Here is a 14969-nt window from a genome sequence, read left to right on the forward strand (position 1 = left end):
CATGTCACAATTTCTGCTGAGTCACTGTTGACTAAGTTTTTGATGAAATAGAATGTTCTCTGGATCCCCTTCCAGAAGGGAAACACATAAAGCTAATAAATCAATCCACAATTTCAGGGAATATTTGAGTCAGAGAAGACTAAGCAGTACAGCTGAACAAGAATGCTTTTCTTCACAAAAATATGTTCCTTCACTTCAAATCCACATGTCTGTTTGTCCTCTGTTCTGTAACCATTCAAAACAACCCTGTGGTCCACATAATAAAGGAATCCTATTAAACTAGAACCTTTACAGTTGATGTATCATGTTCTCTGATATTATTTCTTTCTAGATTCCATATGATTTGTGGTATTGTGAACAGTTCAAAGTTCAGTGAGACAGGAAAGTAGCACCTCTATGTTTCAACTTCATGCTTCTGCTTTCCCTCTACTATTCCTGGTGGGAAAAAATCTTATGGCTTGGAAATAATAATAATAAGCAGCTTCTGCTTATAGTCTAACATTAGGAAGAAAAACAACCTCACAGAGACGCTATCAATTCTTCAGTAATCGGGGTAATTATTACCAACAATTCATACCACAGCTAGCACAGCAAAACTCCCACTCTGACTGTATTTAACTTTGTTTATTGAGGACAACAGACATCTTTTCTCATATCAAAGCCTGAAGAGGGAATTACCAACAAATTCTGGCACACAATCACATTCTTTTAAAATACATTATTATACATAATGAGACCCCCGAAACCAGAGAAGTTTCCATAAAATTCAGACCACATTATTTCAAAAGGTTTGGAGGGAAGGGATAATAATGATAGTAAAAACATTATGATAGTACAATTACAGTCAGTGGAAAATTGATTGAAAAAGGAAGCAGGAATACCTCTATGATGACAGTGCATTTCCTGAAATGCAAATCAAGACACCGTGTTGTGTGAAATGGTGTCTGCTCAGACTTTTAATAAAACAAGAAATCCTTATTGCTTATTTATTTAGTTGGATTGTTGCTATATACGGAGTATGAAGAACACATTTATTGGGTTACAAACAGAAAAATACACGGGAGGAAATTGAGTATGGAGTTATGGATGTCTGACAATGCTATTTACTTTGACATAATATGGATACTAAACAGGAATGAAGGTCCATTGACAGTTGACTCAAAGGAGTCACCTGCACAAGGCCAAAGAAACAACATTAACTGAGTAATCACAGAATCACAGAATGGGTCAGGTTGGAATGGACCACAGGGGGTCATCTGGTCCAATCTCACTGTTCAGTCATGGTCATCCTAGAGCACGTGGCACAGGATTGAGGTCAGGTGGTTCTTGAACATCTCCAGCGAGGGAAAATCCACAACCTCTCTGGACAATCTGCTCCAGTGCTCGGTCACCTCCACAGTGAGGAAGTTCTCCTCATATTCAAGTGGAACTTCCTGTGCATCATTTTCTGCCCACTGCCTTTTGTCCTATTACTTGGCACCACCGAGAAGAGCCTGGCTCCTCCCTTGACACCCTCTTGATTTTAGAACTAAACAAATACATATATTACTGAAACTGAATCACAAAGTGAAACATACCAATTTTTAAGAAATAATTTTGAAGGTAAGTGTTTAAATTAGACTTCTGGACAGAAAAGAAATATTAAATTCTCATATGTATTATTCATTACAGAATATTATAGAAGTTTATAGAAGTAGAGCATGATAGATTCTTTCCTCAGTTGAAAAAATTATAAAAAGTTGCTTAACTAACAGTATCAAATGTAAAAGCAAATTTTTCCCTTTGTAAAAAGGTGTTACATTTTACAAGAAGGTCACATTGTTTCACTGGCAAATAATGCTTACATCAGTGATGTCATGTTTCAGACTTTTCAGGGTTTCAGTAACAATAGTATTACCCTTCAGACACAGATATAAGCCACAATCAAGATATAAACCACAATACAGCATAGACGACATATTATTCATGGTGAGGAAAATATTGTAATATAAACAACTATTACAAAAATATGCCAAAACTATAGTTTAAGTCTTAAATTTACACTCAGTAATATCTCACAATGTTATAAAAAACAATTCAGACCTTCCTTTGTCAAATGGACAAAACAGTGTAGCTATACTGGGAAGCTACTGTGCCTCAGGTATCTGTAACTTAAGTTTTGGTGATTCTGGTCTCATAACAAGCTTACACCTAACATGGTAAGTGATTAACAAGCTAAACAGCCTCAGCTTTGTGTGATTTCCTCCACAGTCACACCGTCTAGTTACTTTGCAAAGTTCATAAAAACAGGCTTTCATAAACAAAAATTATCCCAGTGGCAACTATTCCACCATCCCATTTGCCACTTGTAGGCAGGAATTCTTTACCGAGGAGGAAGGTGATATCTCCTCCAGTGTGGATGTCCCGATCCTCCACCTGGAGAGAGTAAGAGAGGAATTAAATACATTCAATGAGCATTAAAGCAAAAAAAGCAAGGGCTTATTAAGATAGTGTGCAAGAAAAGTTACAATTATACATATCTTAAAAAAATACATGTCTCTGTCCAGTTGGTGTGTAATTATGGCTAGTATTCTGAGATCCTCGAGGATAAAGTGCATGGTGGCTCTTTTTAAAACTCTTGGGTGACTGTAACTTTTAAACCTAGTCCAATTAAAGGGTTGGGATAGTGAATCTCATCTGTGGCTGGCAGATCTGACTGTGTGAATTCAGGTAAGGATAATATGCTGTTTAGAACCAGACATGAGCTATATTTACAAATATTTTCATACTGGTTTAAGTGTGCCTGTGCACACAATACTGCTTTAGTTAGAGAGCTCTATTAGCAAAGCAGTACTCACAATGTAAATTAAATCTTTTCTCAGCACTGACATTCTACTAGGTCCCATCTGCATTACAGTTCTACCAAAATCCTATTAATCAGAAGCATGCTTGAAAGCAACACCAGTGTGGAAGACTTGACTAAGTATCTTGCAAATGAGAGGCTGCTTGTATTATCAGCAGTTATGTGTTTTACAGTGTGCTAAGACTGAAGTGAATGTACCCTTTTGATGCAATTACATTCTGTGAAGAAATGGATAATTAACAGTGGTTTCCATAGTTCTTAATGCTCAGTTTATTTTTAGGTTCTTAAGGAATGAGTTAACATTGTGATGTAAAACAATGTATTAGTGGTCTTAACTTCTAATTAATGAAGTTTGTCTACCAATAGGGTATATGGGCTGTGGTGTGGTGCTGCAGCCACAAACCTAAAATCCATAAATTATCAAACAAGAAATATTAAGGGAAAAATCTACCTTCCTGAGGCTTACATGTCCTGCTCTGAGTAACAGGGGTGTGCTTTTATCCATTTGTAACACACAGCCAAGAAATTTATGGAGAGCAAGTTAAATTAATAAAATCAAACAAAAAAAACCCCAACCTTCCTAAAAAGCAAAAAAAGACACAGCAGAATTCCCTGCACTCGAAATACAGCTAGAGGATGAGCTGCTTATTACAGCAGCTGGGTAGCTACTATTGGCCATGCAATGAAGGATGCCTGAGTCCAGTTCTTGTTCTGCCTGAGGGGATTGAAGCCATTCCTCTCAGAGAAATACCACTGCTACTCGGGCTGATGCTTTCTTGGTGGAGGCACTCTTTCCTCCACTGGTGAAGCTGAGACATTCTCACAGAATTCTTAAATATTAACTGATAAGAGAGAGCAAAGGCTGCCTTATCACTCCTGATACAGATATGGGTCCCATAGTTACTGTTCCATTACTTTCTACTGTATTTAATCCAATGATTTATGTATTATATGCAACAGCAGAAGCCACAACAGTGCACCACGGAAAGGTACATAGAGGATGGGATAGACAGATATCAGTATTATTACTAGGGAGTTTTATGACATAAGCTACCATGAACAGAAAATGGCTACTTTTTTGTTCTTTTTTTTCTCTCTCTTTGCTGAGACACACACATAACAGACAACAGCTACATAGAGAAGCAACCCAAATACCTGTGCTAATATTAGCAAACTTAGGAAAAGAATTTTGCCAAAATGAGTCATGTTGGCAGATCACTTTAAAAGGAGCTCTAAAACATTGCAGGGCTCTTTTATATGGACAGATGTATTTTTCCAATAAACCTGTTTTACTTATAACACAGGCAATTTAACTGCAGTTATGGGATCATGTTTTAAGAGTGTCCTGAGGGTAAGAAATAGGGATAGTGTAGAAGAAGCCAAGATGTTTAAATAATGCTACTGAAAGACATTTATAACACAGCAGCACAGCTACTGTGGAACATACTTTGTGGAATACACTAGCCATAAGATCTCTGGAGCTGGTCAGAGATTATCTGACCCCTGAATATCAGGTTTCTTCAGATGGTCAAGAACTGGTAACAATGACCAGTTTGGATTTTGCCCGTGGTCAGCAAGCATACTTTATATTTTAGCTTTATATTTTACATAGAGGATCAAAGAATATTATTTGTGAATCAAATTATATTATCTTACTCCGAAGCATTCAACAGTGGCAGCTGAAACACATTAAAGACTTCACTGTATCTATATATTATTTATCTTTCCTAATCACATCAGCAATCTTATTTGAAAACCTCACCTGGAAACATAAAAGAAATTCAGGCTCTGCAGACTTAATAAAATAATTGCTGTTTCTTAGACACCTCTCTTCCTTTTGCTTATTTTCTTTAATCTACATGTATGTGCTTCAACTCACAGTAATGAGGAAGTAAAACTGAATTAAGTCAGCTCAACAGCGTTACCCACTGTGGCGTTTCACTGAAATGTCTGCTCTTTTCAAGAAGTGAGACTGGTGAATGACTTAAGATTAATGCCAAGGCAAGACAAAACTTGCATTTGTATCACTCAGGCAGTGACCTGGAAGCAGAGACCCTGATCTAGAAAACCACTTAAGTATGTGTGTAACTTTATTCATATGCTTGAGGGTTTTGCTGAAGTATGAACGAAGATCTGCAGCTAAAGACTTCAGACACATTTCTGGGCAGCTGTGCCAATTTGTTTTAGAACTGTTACAATTTTAAACAAAGTTCAGCTGAGACCAAGCATGAAAATTACAAATACCACATGAAAGCTTATTTCCCAGAACATTGTGAGTAGAAGATGACTGCAGATTACAATGCTACACTCCACCTCACCCTGCAGAATTAGTTTTTGCAAGTGGCAATACACAACTGCGTAACTGATGCTGATGCCTTGTGAAAGCTGACCTAGAACAGAGGCTTAAAGAATTAAGTAGGTATTTATTAAAAGGCCTCAATGGATACACCTTGGGCAGTACAGGAGCCCAGCCAGGGCTACACCCAAGATGAGCCGAAAATGGTCACAAAAATGGTCAACTGGTCACGAGGTCTCACATTTTTATTACTTTTGGTCCATTAGCATATTGGAGTTAATTGTCCAATTACAGATTTAGGTTATGAAGTCCCATCCTTCTTGTTTTTCTCTCTTAAGTCCACTGTCATTAATGCTCTTGGGCCTGAAACTAGTATGGATTGTCCTTGGTCCCAGGCTAGAAAAGGACTTTTTCTGTCTACCTACTCTGTGAAGAGAGCTTACCAAGCCTTAAGATGAAGCTCAGAACTACACACTAAAGCAGCCCAGAATCTGAAAACTATAAAAGCTAAAACTTAAGGCATCAATGCAAGATTTGTTGCTGACTGCTGTAGGGTTACTGCACACATAAACATGAACTGCAGGTAGACACAGAGCTGTTATACTGGTGATAGGGACAATTCCAAACCCACAAACATGTACCCATTTTTTACCTTGGGATTGCAGATGTCTTTGTGTGAACCCCCTCATCTGGTTATGATATGGAGAAACAAAATGACTTCTGTGTGGCTGTTGGAACCTGGGATTAAAATCTCTTTGTTCTCTTCCTGAAAAACAGTATTCACTAAGCAACTCTGACAATATGTAAGATTAAATGGAGAAAAAGAGAGACAGTGTATTCTTTTTCAGGAAACAGTATTTCTTAGTTTTGTGCCAAAATACTCATGCACAATTGTGATCTTTCCAAGCTAAAGTCAGCCTAACAAGCATGGCTCTTGTCCTCATTTCCATCTATGCACATCATCATTACAAGCTGTTAACAAGTGTATTTAGAAACCAGATCAAAATTTTATGACACAGATTTGGAGACTGCAGTCATTAAAACAAACAGAAATCTCTCTCCAAATTGGAATAGCAAATCATAATTAAAATAGTTAAAAATAGCTCTCAAGGAAAAGCAGATGCTACCAAGGTCTGGTATTATAAATCACCAACAGATATCCTCAATTTTGAGTGTCCAGCATGAGCTTGTTGAAGAGCCACATCAGAAGTATTGCTGCCACATAATGCAAAGTACTGAACCAGCAGAAAATCATTCTGTCTGTTATAATTTGCTCAAGGAATTCTGAAGGGGTAATTTTTGTCCTCACAGACATTACAACTGATCAGGTATTAAGCAGGTAATAAATATAATATGAGTATAAACACTGAGATTCAGTGTAAATTATTTCAAAGTCTCAAAGCCTCAACATTCAGGTTGATTTATGATTGATGTTAAAAACCTTTTAGATGTTTTTTACCCTGAAAGTCAGGCAGCTCAGGTAGGGAAAACAATTTTGCAAACTGAATTCTTTAGCAAACTGAGCCATAAAGTTGGGGGAAAGAGCAAGAAAGCACAGTTTTTCAAACTGACCAAGAGCTCTCTTCTATTTTTGAAATACGTCAGCAAATCCAATACGAAGTATTTCATCTTCAACGTCTCATTCCAGCCTTCAACTATCAATGTTAAATAGCTCCCCTGAGGGATTGAAAGAAAAAGCTGAGCCATTTAATTTCTCCTATAAAAATATCTTTAGTCACTGAATAAATAGTGATGTTTCTGTCAACTAATGACACTTATTGCATATATCTCACTAGCTATGTACCTAGATGGAAATATTATTCTATATAAACTTTGGTAATCAAATTCACATTAATTGCTAAAAAAGTAAATATTTTCTTAGACCTTTTCATTGCTTCTTGGAGAAAGAACTTAAAATTTACTTAGCTTGATGGGCTGCCTATGTAATTGCTACTGCTGTTGAAGAATAATTTAGCTCATCTATATATCAACTTTATTGAGAAAATTCACACAATGCCAACCTGTGTTAAATCCATTCCCTCTTGGTCTGCTCTGTATTGTTCTGTTCTTTGCCATGCAAACCTTGCAAATGAGAGATTTCAAATTCTGGAAGGGTGTGTACAAAGACTCCTGCAGAAAACACAGTTAAAAATCAATTACTCTTCTGCTCTTTCCTCAGGTGTAGCACAAATTAAACACAAGCACAACAACTATAAGACTTGTCTTAGCCACACTTGTGCATGCCTGAAGCTGGTAGATCTGGTTCACACTTTTACAGGAAATAAAGTTTGAACATTTAATATTAAATGTGGATACCTGGAGGGATGAGTAGGGGTGCAGAAGAAAAGCTTTCCCCTTTCTCAGTGAAGTAGTTTTTCCTTCTCTGCTCACATCTGCAAATCCCTTGCTGTCCTAATCTATGACCCTGTACCTGTAGATACACTTAAGTAGACTTCCATCTGCAATAGCTCAGGCAGAGATGGTTAAAGCCTCCAGATAAGGACTGATGAACTCATGGAAAATACACCAGTTAGAATCAGTCTCTTAATCTCATACAATAGAAACAGAACTTACCCAACAGTAATACATCTGCCCCAACTCCTCACTGATAAAACATAACTAAGTCTAAAAAGAAGTGGGGTAATTAAATTCAAGTGCTTATCTTGTGGTGTGATGAAAAATTCTACTGTCAAAAGGTCAAGCTGAAGCTATTTAAGGATGCAATATTGAGAGATGTAACACATCCTTAACTTTCTCTGATCTTAGAATGCATTTATTTTTTTCTGATTGGTACTGGGCATGTGGGATTTACTACACAGTGAAGAGAATTAGGAAAAGAGAGATTTTAGAATAATAGCATAATTTGTTATTTTCATAAAATTGAACTGATTTTTACAGGGTGACATTTCCTTTTGAAGATGACAGGATAAGCTAAAAAAAATCTAATAGGTAGCAAGACTGCAGTAACTAGAGAGGTTTCTTAAATTAAAGGCAGAGTCTGACTCCCTGTATGAACCCTGCTGAGAACTTCCCTAATAGACTTCTTGAGTTAACAAACAACTTTAGACAGACTTAAGTAAAACCCACAGATTTAAAAAAAAATTTGTTTTACTACACAAACTCGGTCCATCCTGTGAAGAGCACAGAGAAAAACCTTTCATTTTATTCCTGGGAGAATAAATTCAGAATGTATGGAGGTTGGATGAAAAGCGAGATCAGAAAAGAACAAAACACATCAATTATGCCGACCCCATGATGTAATTTGATTTTGATTTAAAAAAATTGACCATGAACATACTCATTAGTGAGAAGCACAATAAAAAGGCTAATAAAGTGATAATATCATTGCCTCACTTCTTTATGAGACTATTATAGCCAATTTTCTGTGTGGATAAACAAACTAATATGATTACAGTTTTGAAAAACAGAACTAGCATAATGTGAGCTTAGCATAATTTTGTAAAAAAAACAAGATGGCTCTATTTTTATTCTTACCAGAAGCTGTCCATTTTTATATCTTTTAACAGCTGTTAGGCTACAAAGAGCTGAGCTACACAAAAACTTGCCCACAAAAATATTAACTGTATTTAATGTACACATTTTCTCCTTTTGGTATAAGAACCTGTAGGAAGCAAACCCTAAGATGTTCAAAATTTTTGATATAAATGTAAATATTTAACAAGGATTGTATTTCCACTGTAATTGTCAGAAACCTATTAACTGTATTTAAGCCTATCAGATTCAAAACAACACTGATTCTGAGATTGCCTCAAGTCCCTGAAGTAATGTATCTGTCCAGACAATAGAGAAGGGACCCTAGGAGTTAGGAGACAAGCACTGAACAACCAAAGGAATAACTTTTTTCTACTATTTTTCCTTTCCACAACAAAATGTACCATGTAGAATAACTTCTTTTCTGAATACAATACTGTCACTATCACCAGATTAGATTTGTGGTGCTCAAGGTTAGATTGTTAACAAACAAGTGCTAAAAGATCTTGGCTTCCAGCAGTACATTAAGCTCTGCCAGGAACTAAGTACCATTTTTATTTATTAAAGTTGAACTTATAATAAGAGGAAAAACCAAACACATATACTTGTTGCCTTGCCAGTGTTCCCAGCTAAACTGGCATCTCTTGGCAATTATCCCCAAAACAGATTCTTGCCTCAAACTGATAAGCTGGAAAGTTGTTTTATTAGTCTGGGTACATATCTCTGCCATATATGTACCATAAAATTGTACCAAAAAAAGAGAAAGGTATGTAATCTACTCTGAAAGTTCACATAGCTAGAGTATTTTTCCTCTCAAAAGAACAGTTTATCTGGGGTTTGTTTAAAACAGAGCATCAGGCTTTTAAAACCCTAACCTAGATATTTCAGTTGACCAAGCATATTTCTAACTCGGTCCTAGAAAAGTAAGATCTTTCTTCATCTTCATTATAAAACAGAACTCCAACACAAGATTTTAAAATGTTAGCTAAAACATACTACATAACACATTTTAAAATATCTGTATCAATTAATATAAAAGTTGTACAGATTTAAATTTTTATTGTCAAAGTTATTCACTAACCTGAATTCTACCCAAGAGGAAAACAAGTATCAATTTCATTTTGGATACTTTAGCATTTTCCCATTTATTCTTTAAACCCTCTATTGTTTTGTAAAAATCCTGTATGAAATTCCTGGATGAACCATTAGCCCAATCCAAAATCTACTGAAATCAACAGACCAATTAATAGGAACCACAGGATTTGGATAGAGGTTATGGTCCTAATCATATGATTGAACACATATGGAAAGGATTATTCTCCTTCTTCATGCTAAAAACATGTTCATTCCACCCACCCACAAGAGCTGCACTCCTCACTCCAGACCAGCACGGTATGCAGCTGGACACAAATCACAAAAGAAAACCAGTTTTACAAAAACAACTGGCATTGATGCGTAAGATTAAAATAAATCAAAACTGAAACCTTTTTTCTCTGTAATTACTTTACTTCAACCTCAAGTGATACATTTAGTAGCAGGTAAAAGCATTTTGAAGGTAAGATTTTCAAAAGTAATTAAATGATACAGGCTTTTCAGACACATTAAATGAGAAAGACACATTAATTGAAGAGCTTTAGAGCTACCTTCCCAGATGGGTATAGATTTACCCAAGCATCTCTGCACATATTCTGTGCTGGTGGGGCACGAGGCAGGTCTGGTTTGAGGCTTCACCAGTGCATCAGCACGGTCTGGCACCGAGTCCAGCAGACCCTACCTCTGAGCCTGGACATGCTGCCCCTGTGCAACGCACAGTGCTCAGCAGAACCTCCCTGCCCAGACGTGTCTGAAATCACACTGCTTTTCTGGTAACACAGCATGCAAATCTTATAAATCCCCAGATTTGTAAGATAAAGTGGGATTGAGAACTAAATAAGTACTTAGAGCTACAGGAAGGTACTTGGTGAGATTCTAAAAGAAATACCCATATTTACCTATTCTAAAAGAATGTACCTTCTTCTTATTTGCAGTTCCTCTTTGAATTTGCCAAAACTTCATCTCAAAATTTAGGTTCCTTAATGCCTTTAAAAATATCACTCTTAAACATTTGGTTTTTTTTAAAGGTGTTCTTAATAAGTTGCTTAAAATCTTATGGGAGAAAGATCTCATTCATATCTCAGTACTAGAAAACTACTGTAGGCATTTTCATTTTTGAAACTGACAACTATTTTCCTTCTATTATTTTCTGAGTAGTGGGAACAAAAATAAGGGTAAAATTACAGCTTCCTTCATAAGCTCAGTATTTCTACTCTTTTTAAAAAAATATTTTTTGTGGAGAGAATGAAAAAGGAATAAGAAAGGGAAGAAAAATACAAAGAAAGGGGAAAAGTGTAAACACGAATACAAAAACAACAAACAAAATGGATGGGTACATTTTTACAAAGAATGCAGAACTAAAAGGAAGTGATTACTTACATTGCCTTCCAAAAGTTCTTCCACAGAGCAACCTTGGTGTGCCTTCTGGTATTTTTCTTGAAAAAGTTTTCCATCAAACACTGCCCAAGGCATCAGATCATCCATCCTGAATGGAAAGCCGCAGGCACTGTTGGCCATGAGCAAAGTCGTAAGGCCGCGGATGAGGACAGCACCCAGATGTACAGCCCTGGAGTCTACCTGTGCAAGCTGTGAACACACACACACACACAAAGGCAGGTCTCACAAGTCAGGAAATATGAGCCATCTTACCATCACATATAAACACACAAGCAGCAGAGAAAATTGTCAGCTGTCCTGATGTTGTGACCATGATGGCCCTCTACTCCCACACCAGAATTTGTCTGAGGGTTCTGTACCTAGTTTTATTCAATGAAGTGGAATAAGTGAAGTTTAACAAATACAGCATCTCATTCAAATTTTTAAGACAAATACATTCAAAATATAAATGGAAAGACAAAATAAATGGCTCCATAGCATTTTTCAAGTATTAGCAGCTCTGCATGGAAAAAACTTCTGTTAGTGGAATGCAAAACATGAACTGGGAGTACAAATTGATGTGTACAGTGATCCACTGACCTTCCAAAGTTTGCTTACCCCGGAAATGTTACAGTGTTTAGAGATCATTTAAATTGCAGCATTTGACAGAACAAAGTTTATTGTATCCTAGCTCTTATTTTAAACACTCCAGAATTTCTTTCTACTGTAATCTGAAAGTCAAATTATTTCACTTCAAGCTGGATGTCTCCAGAAGAAATACTGGAATCATGTGACAACATTTAGAAAATGCAAAGCAAGAAACTCAACAAGACAATTAAAACTCATGGCCAAGATAATTTCCATGCGTGAATTTAACATCCTGTTGTGGCAGAGAACAGCAAAATATAAAAACCTTGAATCCAGTATGGGGAAAACTCTGATTTTAAGTATTGTTTAAACAGTACAAAGCTCTCAATGGGCAATGCCTTTTGCAGTCTGGATCAGGAGAGATTCATAACAGTGCGGCCATCAATACTGTAATCCCTTGTAGCTGGTGTGCCCTTATGGTATAAATTATACCAGAAATGGAAGAGTATCCAAAATAGTCCAGAACAGAAAGGGCAAAAAGTGACTCAAATTGTCTTAGCTCTAGCTCCTGCAGAATTGTGAACTGTTTGTCTGAAACGCAATGGAAAGGGTTGGCCATCATTACTACACCTTACATCTTGAAATGTCTCCAAAAGACTTAAAGGTATGAACATACACCATCAGTGCCTTATGTTTTAAGAAATGACAAGTAGTAGCAAAATCCATGAAATGTAGTACTAATGAATCAGAATTTTTCCTTCCTAAGGTCCGCATAACAGAATCAGGAAACCTTTGCTAGCAATAAGGAGCTACAAAGCTTCTTCCAAAAATGAAAACCATCAAAATCACTTGGAGAATAGAGCCAGACCCTGGTGAAGGAATTAGGTTTTCTGCACTATTATGCAATGAGCTGAATTCTGTTGCAAAATTTGACTAGGTGAAGCTGACTTCTGTGATGGGGTTCTCCCTAACCACAGACAAGGGGCAGTAGGGTTCTGTTAAGCTGACTTGAAGATACGAGGTGCATCTCCATGGGCAGCTTTCTGTAAAATGCAAAAGCAAAAGAGCACTCACATATGAAGATGCAGGCAGGGAGATGCCAGGCAGGGAGGTTCAGAGCCCTCTGGGAAGAACTTCTTCTGTCTCTAGAGATTCCTGGAAAGGCATCAGGCTGGCCACCAGGGCACTGACCCAACATGACAGTAGCTGAAATTCATCCAGTGCAGACAACTGGAGACAGCCACTGACATCCAGACCATTGCAGACAACACAAGCTAATTTCACAGAACTGTACAATGGTTTGGGTTGAAAGGGACCTTAACATTCGTCTAGCTTCAAGCCTCTTGCCATGGGTAGGGACACCTCCCACTAGAATTTAAGCAGTCATTTAGAAAATGGAAGGTCCATATTTTTCGTGACACTTCATATTAGAGTAAGGAGACTCTCTCTTGCCCTCCCTTTAAAACAAATGTATTTGCAGTAGGGGATCATGAGTTTCAGAAACTTATTGCCTCCAGATGTCAGCTACCATTTTACCAGCTGAGACTAGTAACTACATGCATACTCATAATTCTCTTTTTCTGGCAAGTAAAGCAGGGGTTTGCAAACTGTTTAACGATGCTGAAGGGTACTTGAAAGAGGAATGTGGGTTAAGTGAACCAGTATTTGTACTAAAGTAAACTGCTAGAGTGCACACAGACACTTACCATGTTGCAGCTGAGATTCTTACATTGCATTTACTAGATTGTTTCTGATCACCAGGTCAAACCAGAAGATCTGCTAAGGAAGATACAACCCTAGCTGTGTTATTTTCAGTTAAACTTGAGACATACTGACCAACAAGATAAAATAATGTTGCTGGTGACAGGCTCTACAGTTAGAAGACTTCACTGCCTTCTAGGGATATTAGTCCAGGACTTCCCTAAAGCACTTTAGCATTGGGGGATAGAGCGTTTGTGTGTGTGTGAGGGATAACAAGTAAGGCGTGGTGTTTTAATGGAAATTAGTATGAGCAAGACCAATGCAAGAACTATCAACAGTGATTACTTTAATATGATAGGAAATACATTCACTAAAGGGTAGTTTCTATTTTCCATGTCTGGCAATGAAAACCAAAGAAAATGAAAGCACAGCGAGTCTGTAACAATGAGGCTGTGCACATGGCAAACCACAGAGCGGCCTTGCCATGGGAATGCTCACAACTACTTGGTGTCTGCAGTGTTAAGACATCATGATGAGAAGTGGAAAATTCCAAAAGAAAAGAAGTCTTGTCTTGCAGGGCATTACACCCTAGAGATTACTTCCTTTTGGAAATTGTGTCTGTTCTTTTTACCATTTCTATAAACTCAGGACCCCAGTGAACCACGTGAGACGCAGCCCTGTGATCTCGCTGCTGCTACTCCTACCACCAGCTGATGACATTTGTGTAAGAGATACAGGGAATGTGTGAGAACTGCTCCTCCTGCACCAGCTGCCTCTGCTGTGGCCCTGCTGCTAAGCCTACCAATGGCAGCTCCCCACCCTCCCAGCACTTGGGGAAAAAGATAAATTTTTCCTGTTTGAAGACTCAGAACTCAGAAGTTCACAGTCCTCTAGCATCATTGCAGCAGAGGCTACTGATATCAGAGGCCTGATCTGAACATGGTAGGCTACTTGAAAAGAGCAAGAGAAGTGCTACAGCATCCACAACACTATGCATAAAGTTTTTTTCTAACAATTTCAGAAATCTCTTTGCTAGAAGACTTATATCACTGAGTTCAGGCCAATCTCTGTGGCTGAGTGCATGTGCATAGGTGACAGAAAGAGGCTTGGCAGGGTGGAAGGTGTTTGCTCACAGCAGCACTTTTCAAGTCTAAACTGAGACTGCACATCCTGCTGAATAGTTTTAACTTACAGGAAGAGAAAATACATGGATCTTGTGTATGAAAGGCAAATTTTATGTTCAAATTTCATCTAATGAAATAATAATTTAAAATAATCAGGATGTAAAAATACCTTTATGTTTTAAGGAAATACTAGTAGTCTTCTGACTCTTCTTTGTAGTTTCAGAAGGGATTTTTTGATAGAGGTCTAAACCTTGTACTATGCATTTTTAAAGCCGCACAAACTATTTCCAGGAGCATACGAAAAAAAAACTGTTTGCCCCTCAATTGATTGGAGTTTAAAAGCTTCAAATTCTGCCAAAATTATAATAAATATGTTCTACGACAGTTGAAATGTGAGGGTGAGTATCTGAACATGCCAGATGTCAGCAGACACAGCAAAGCCACCTCACCATCTGAA

At 37.4% G+C, this 14969-nt stretch overlaps 1 protein-coding gene across 3 annotated transcripts in view; it reads right to left on the reverse strand.

The window, feature by feature from the left end:
* Positions 1–609: 609 nt before the first annotated feature.
* Positions 610–14969, reverse strand: part of FAM120B (family with sequence similarity 120 member B) — a 48371-nt gene continuing 34011 nt past the window's right edge. Inside the window, exons 7-10 of one of the 3 annotated variants that reach the window (XM_068185119.1) lie at positions 11103–11309; positions 7160–7268; positions 5791–5931; positions 610–2415 (exon numbers count right to left, since the gene is read on the reverse strand). In XM_068185119.1, coding sequence (XP_068041220.1) covers positions 2363–2415; positions 5791–5931; positions 7160–7268; positions 11103–11309 — 510 coding nt within the window. In that variant the 3' untranslated portion in view covers positions 610–2362. The remainder of the gene's footprint in view (positions 2416–5790; positions 5932–7159; positions 7269–11102; positions 11310–14969) is intronic. The other 2 variants (XM_068185122.1, XM_068185121.1) reach the window with 2 other exon arrangements.

The sequence above is a fragment of the Anomalospiza imberbis genome, chromosome 3 (genome assembly GCF_031753505.1).
Source record: "Anomalospiza imberbis isolate Cuckoo-Finch-1a 21T00152 chromosome 3, ASM3175350v1, whole genome shotgun sequence".
Lineage (NCBI taxonomy): Eukaryota > Metazoa > Chordata > Aves > Passeriformes > Viduidae > Anomalospiza > Anomalospiza imberbis.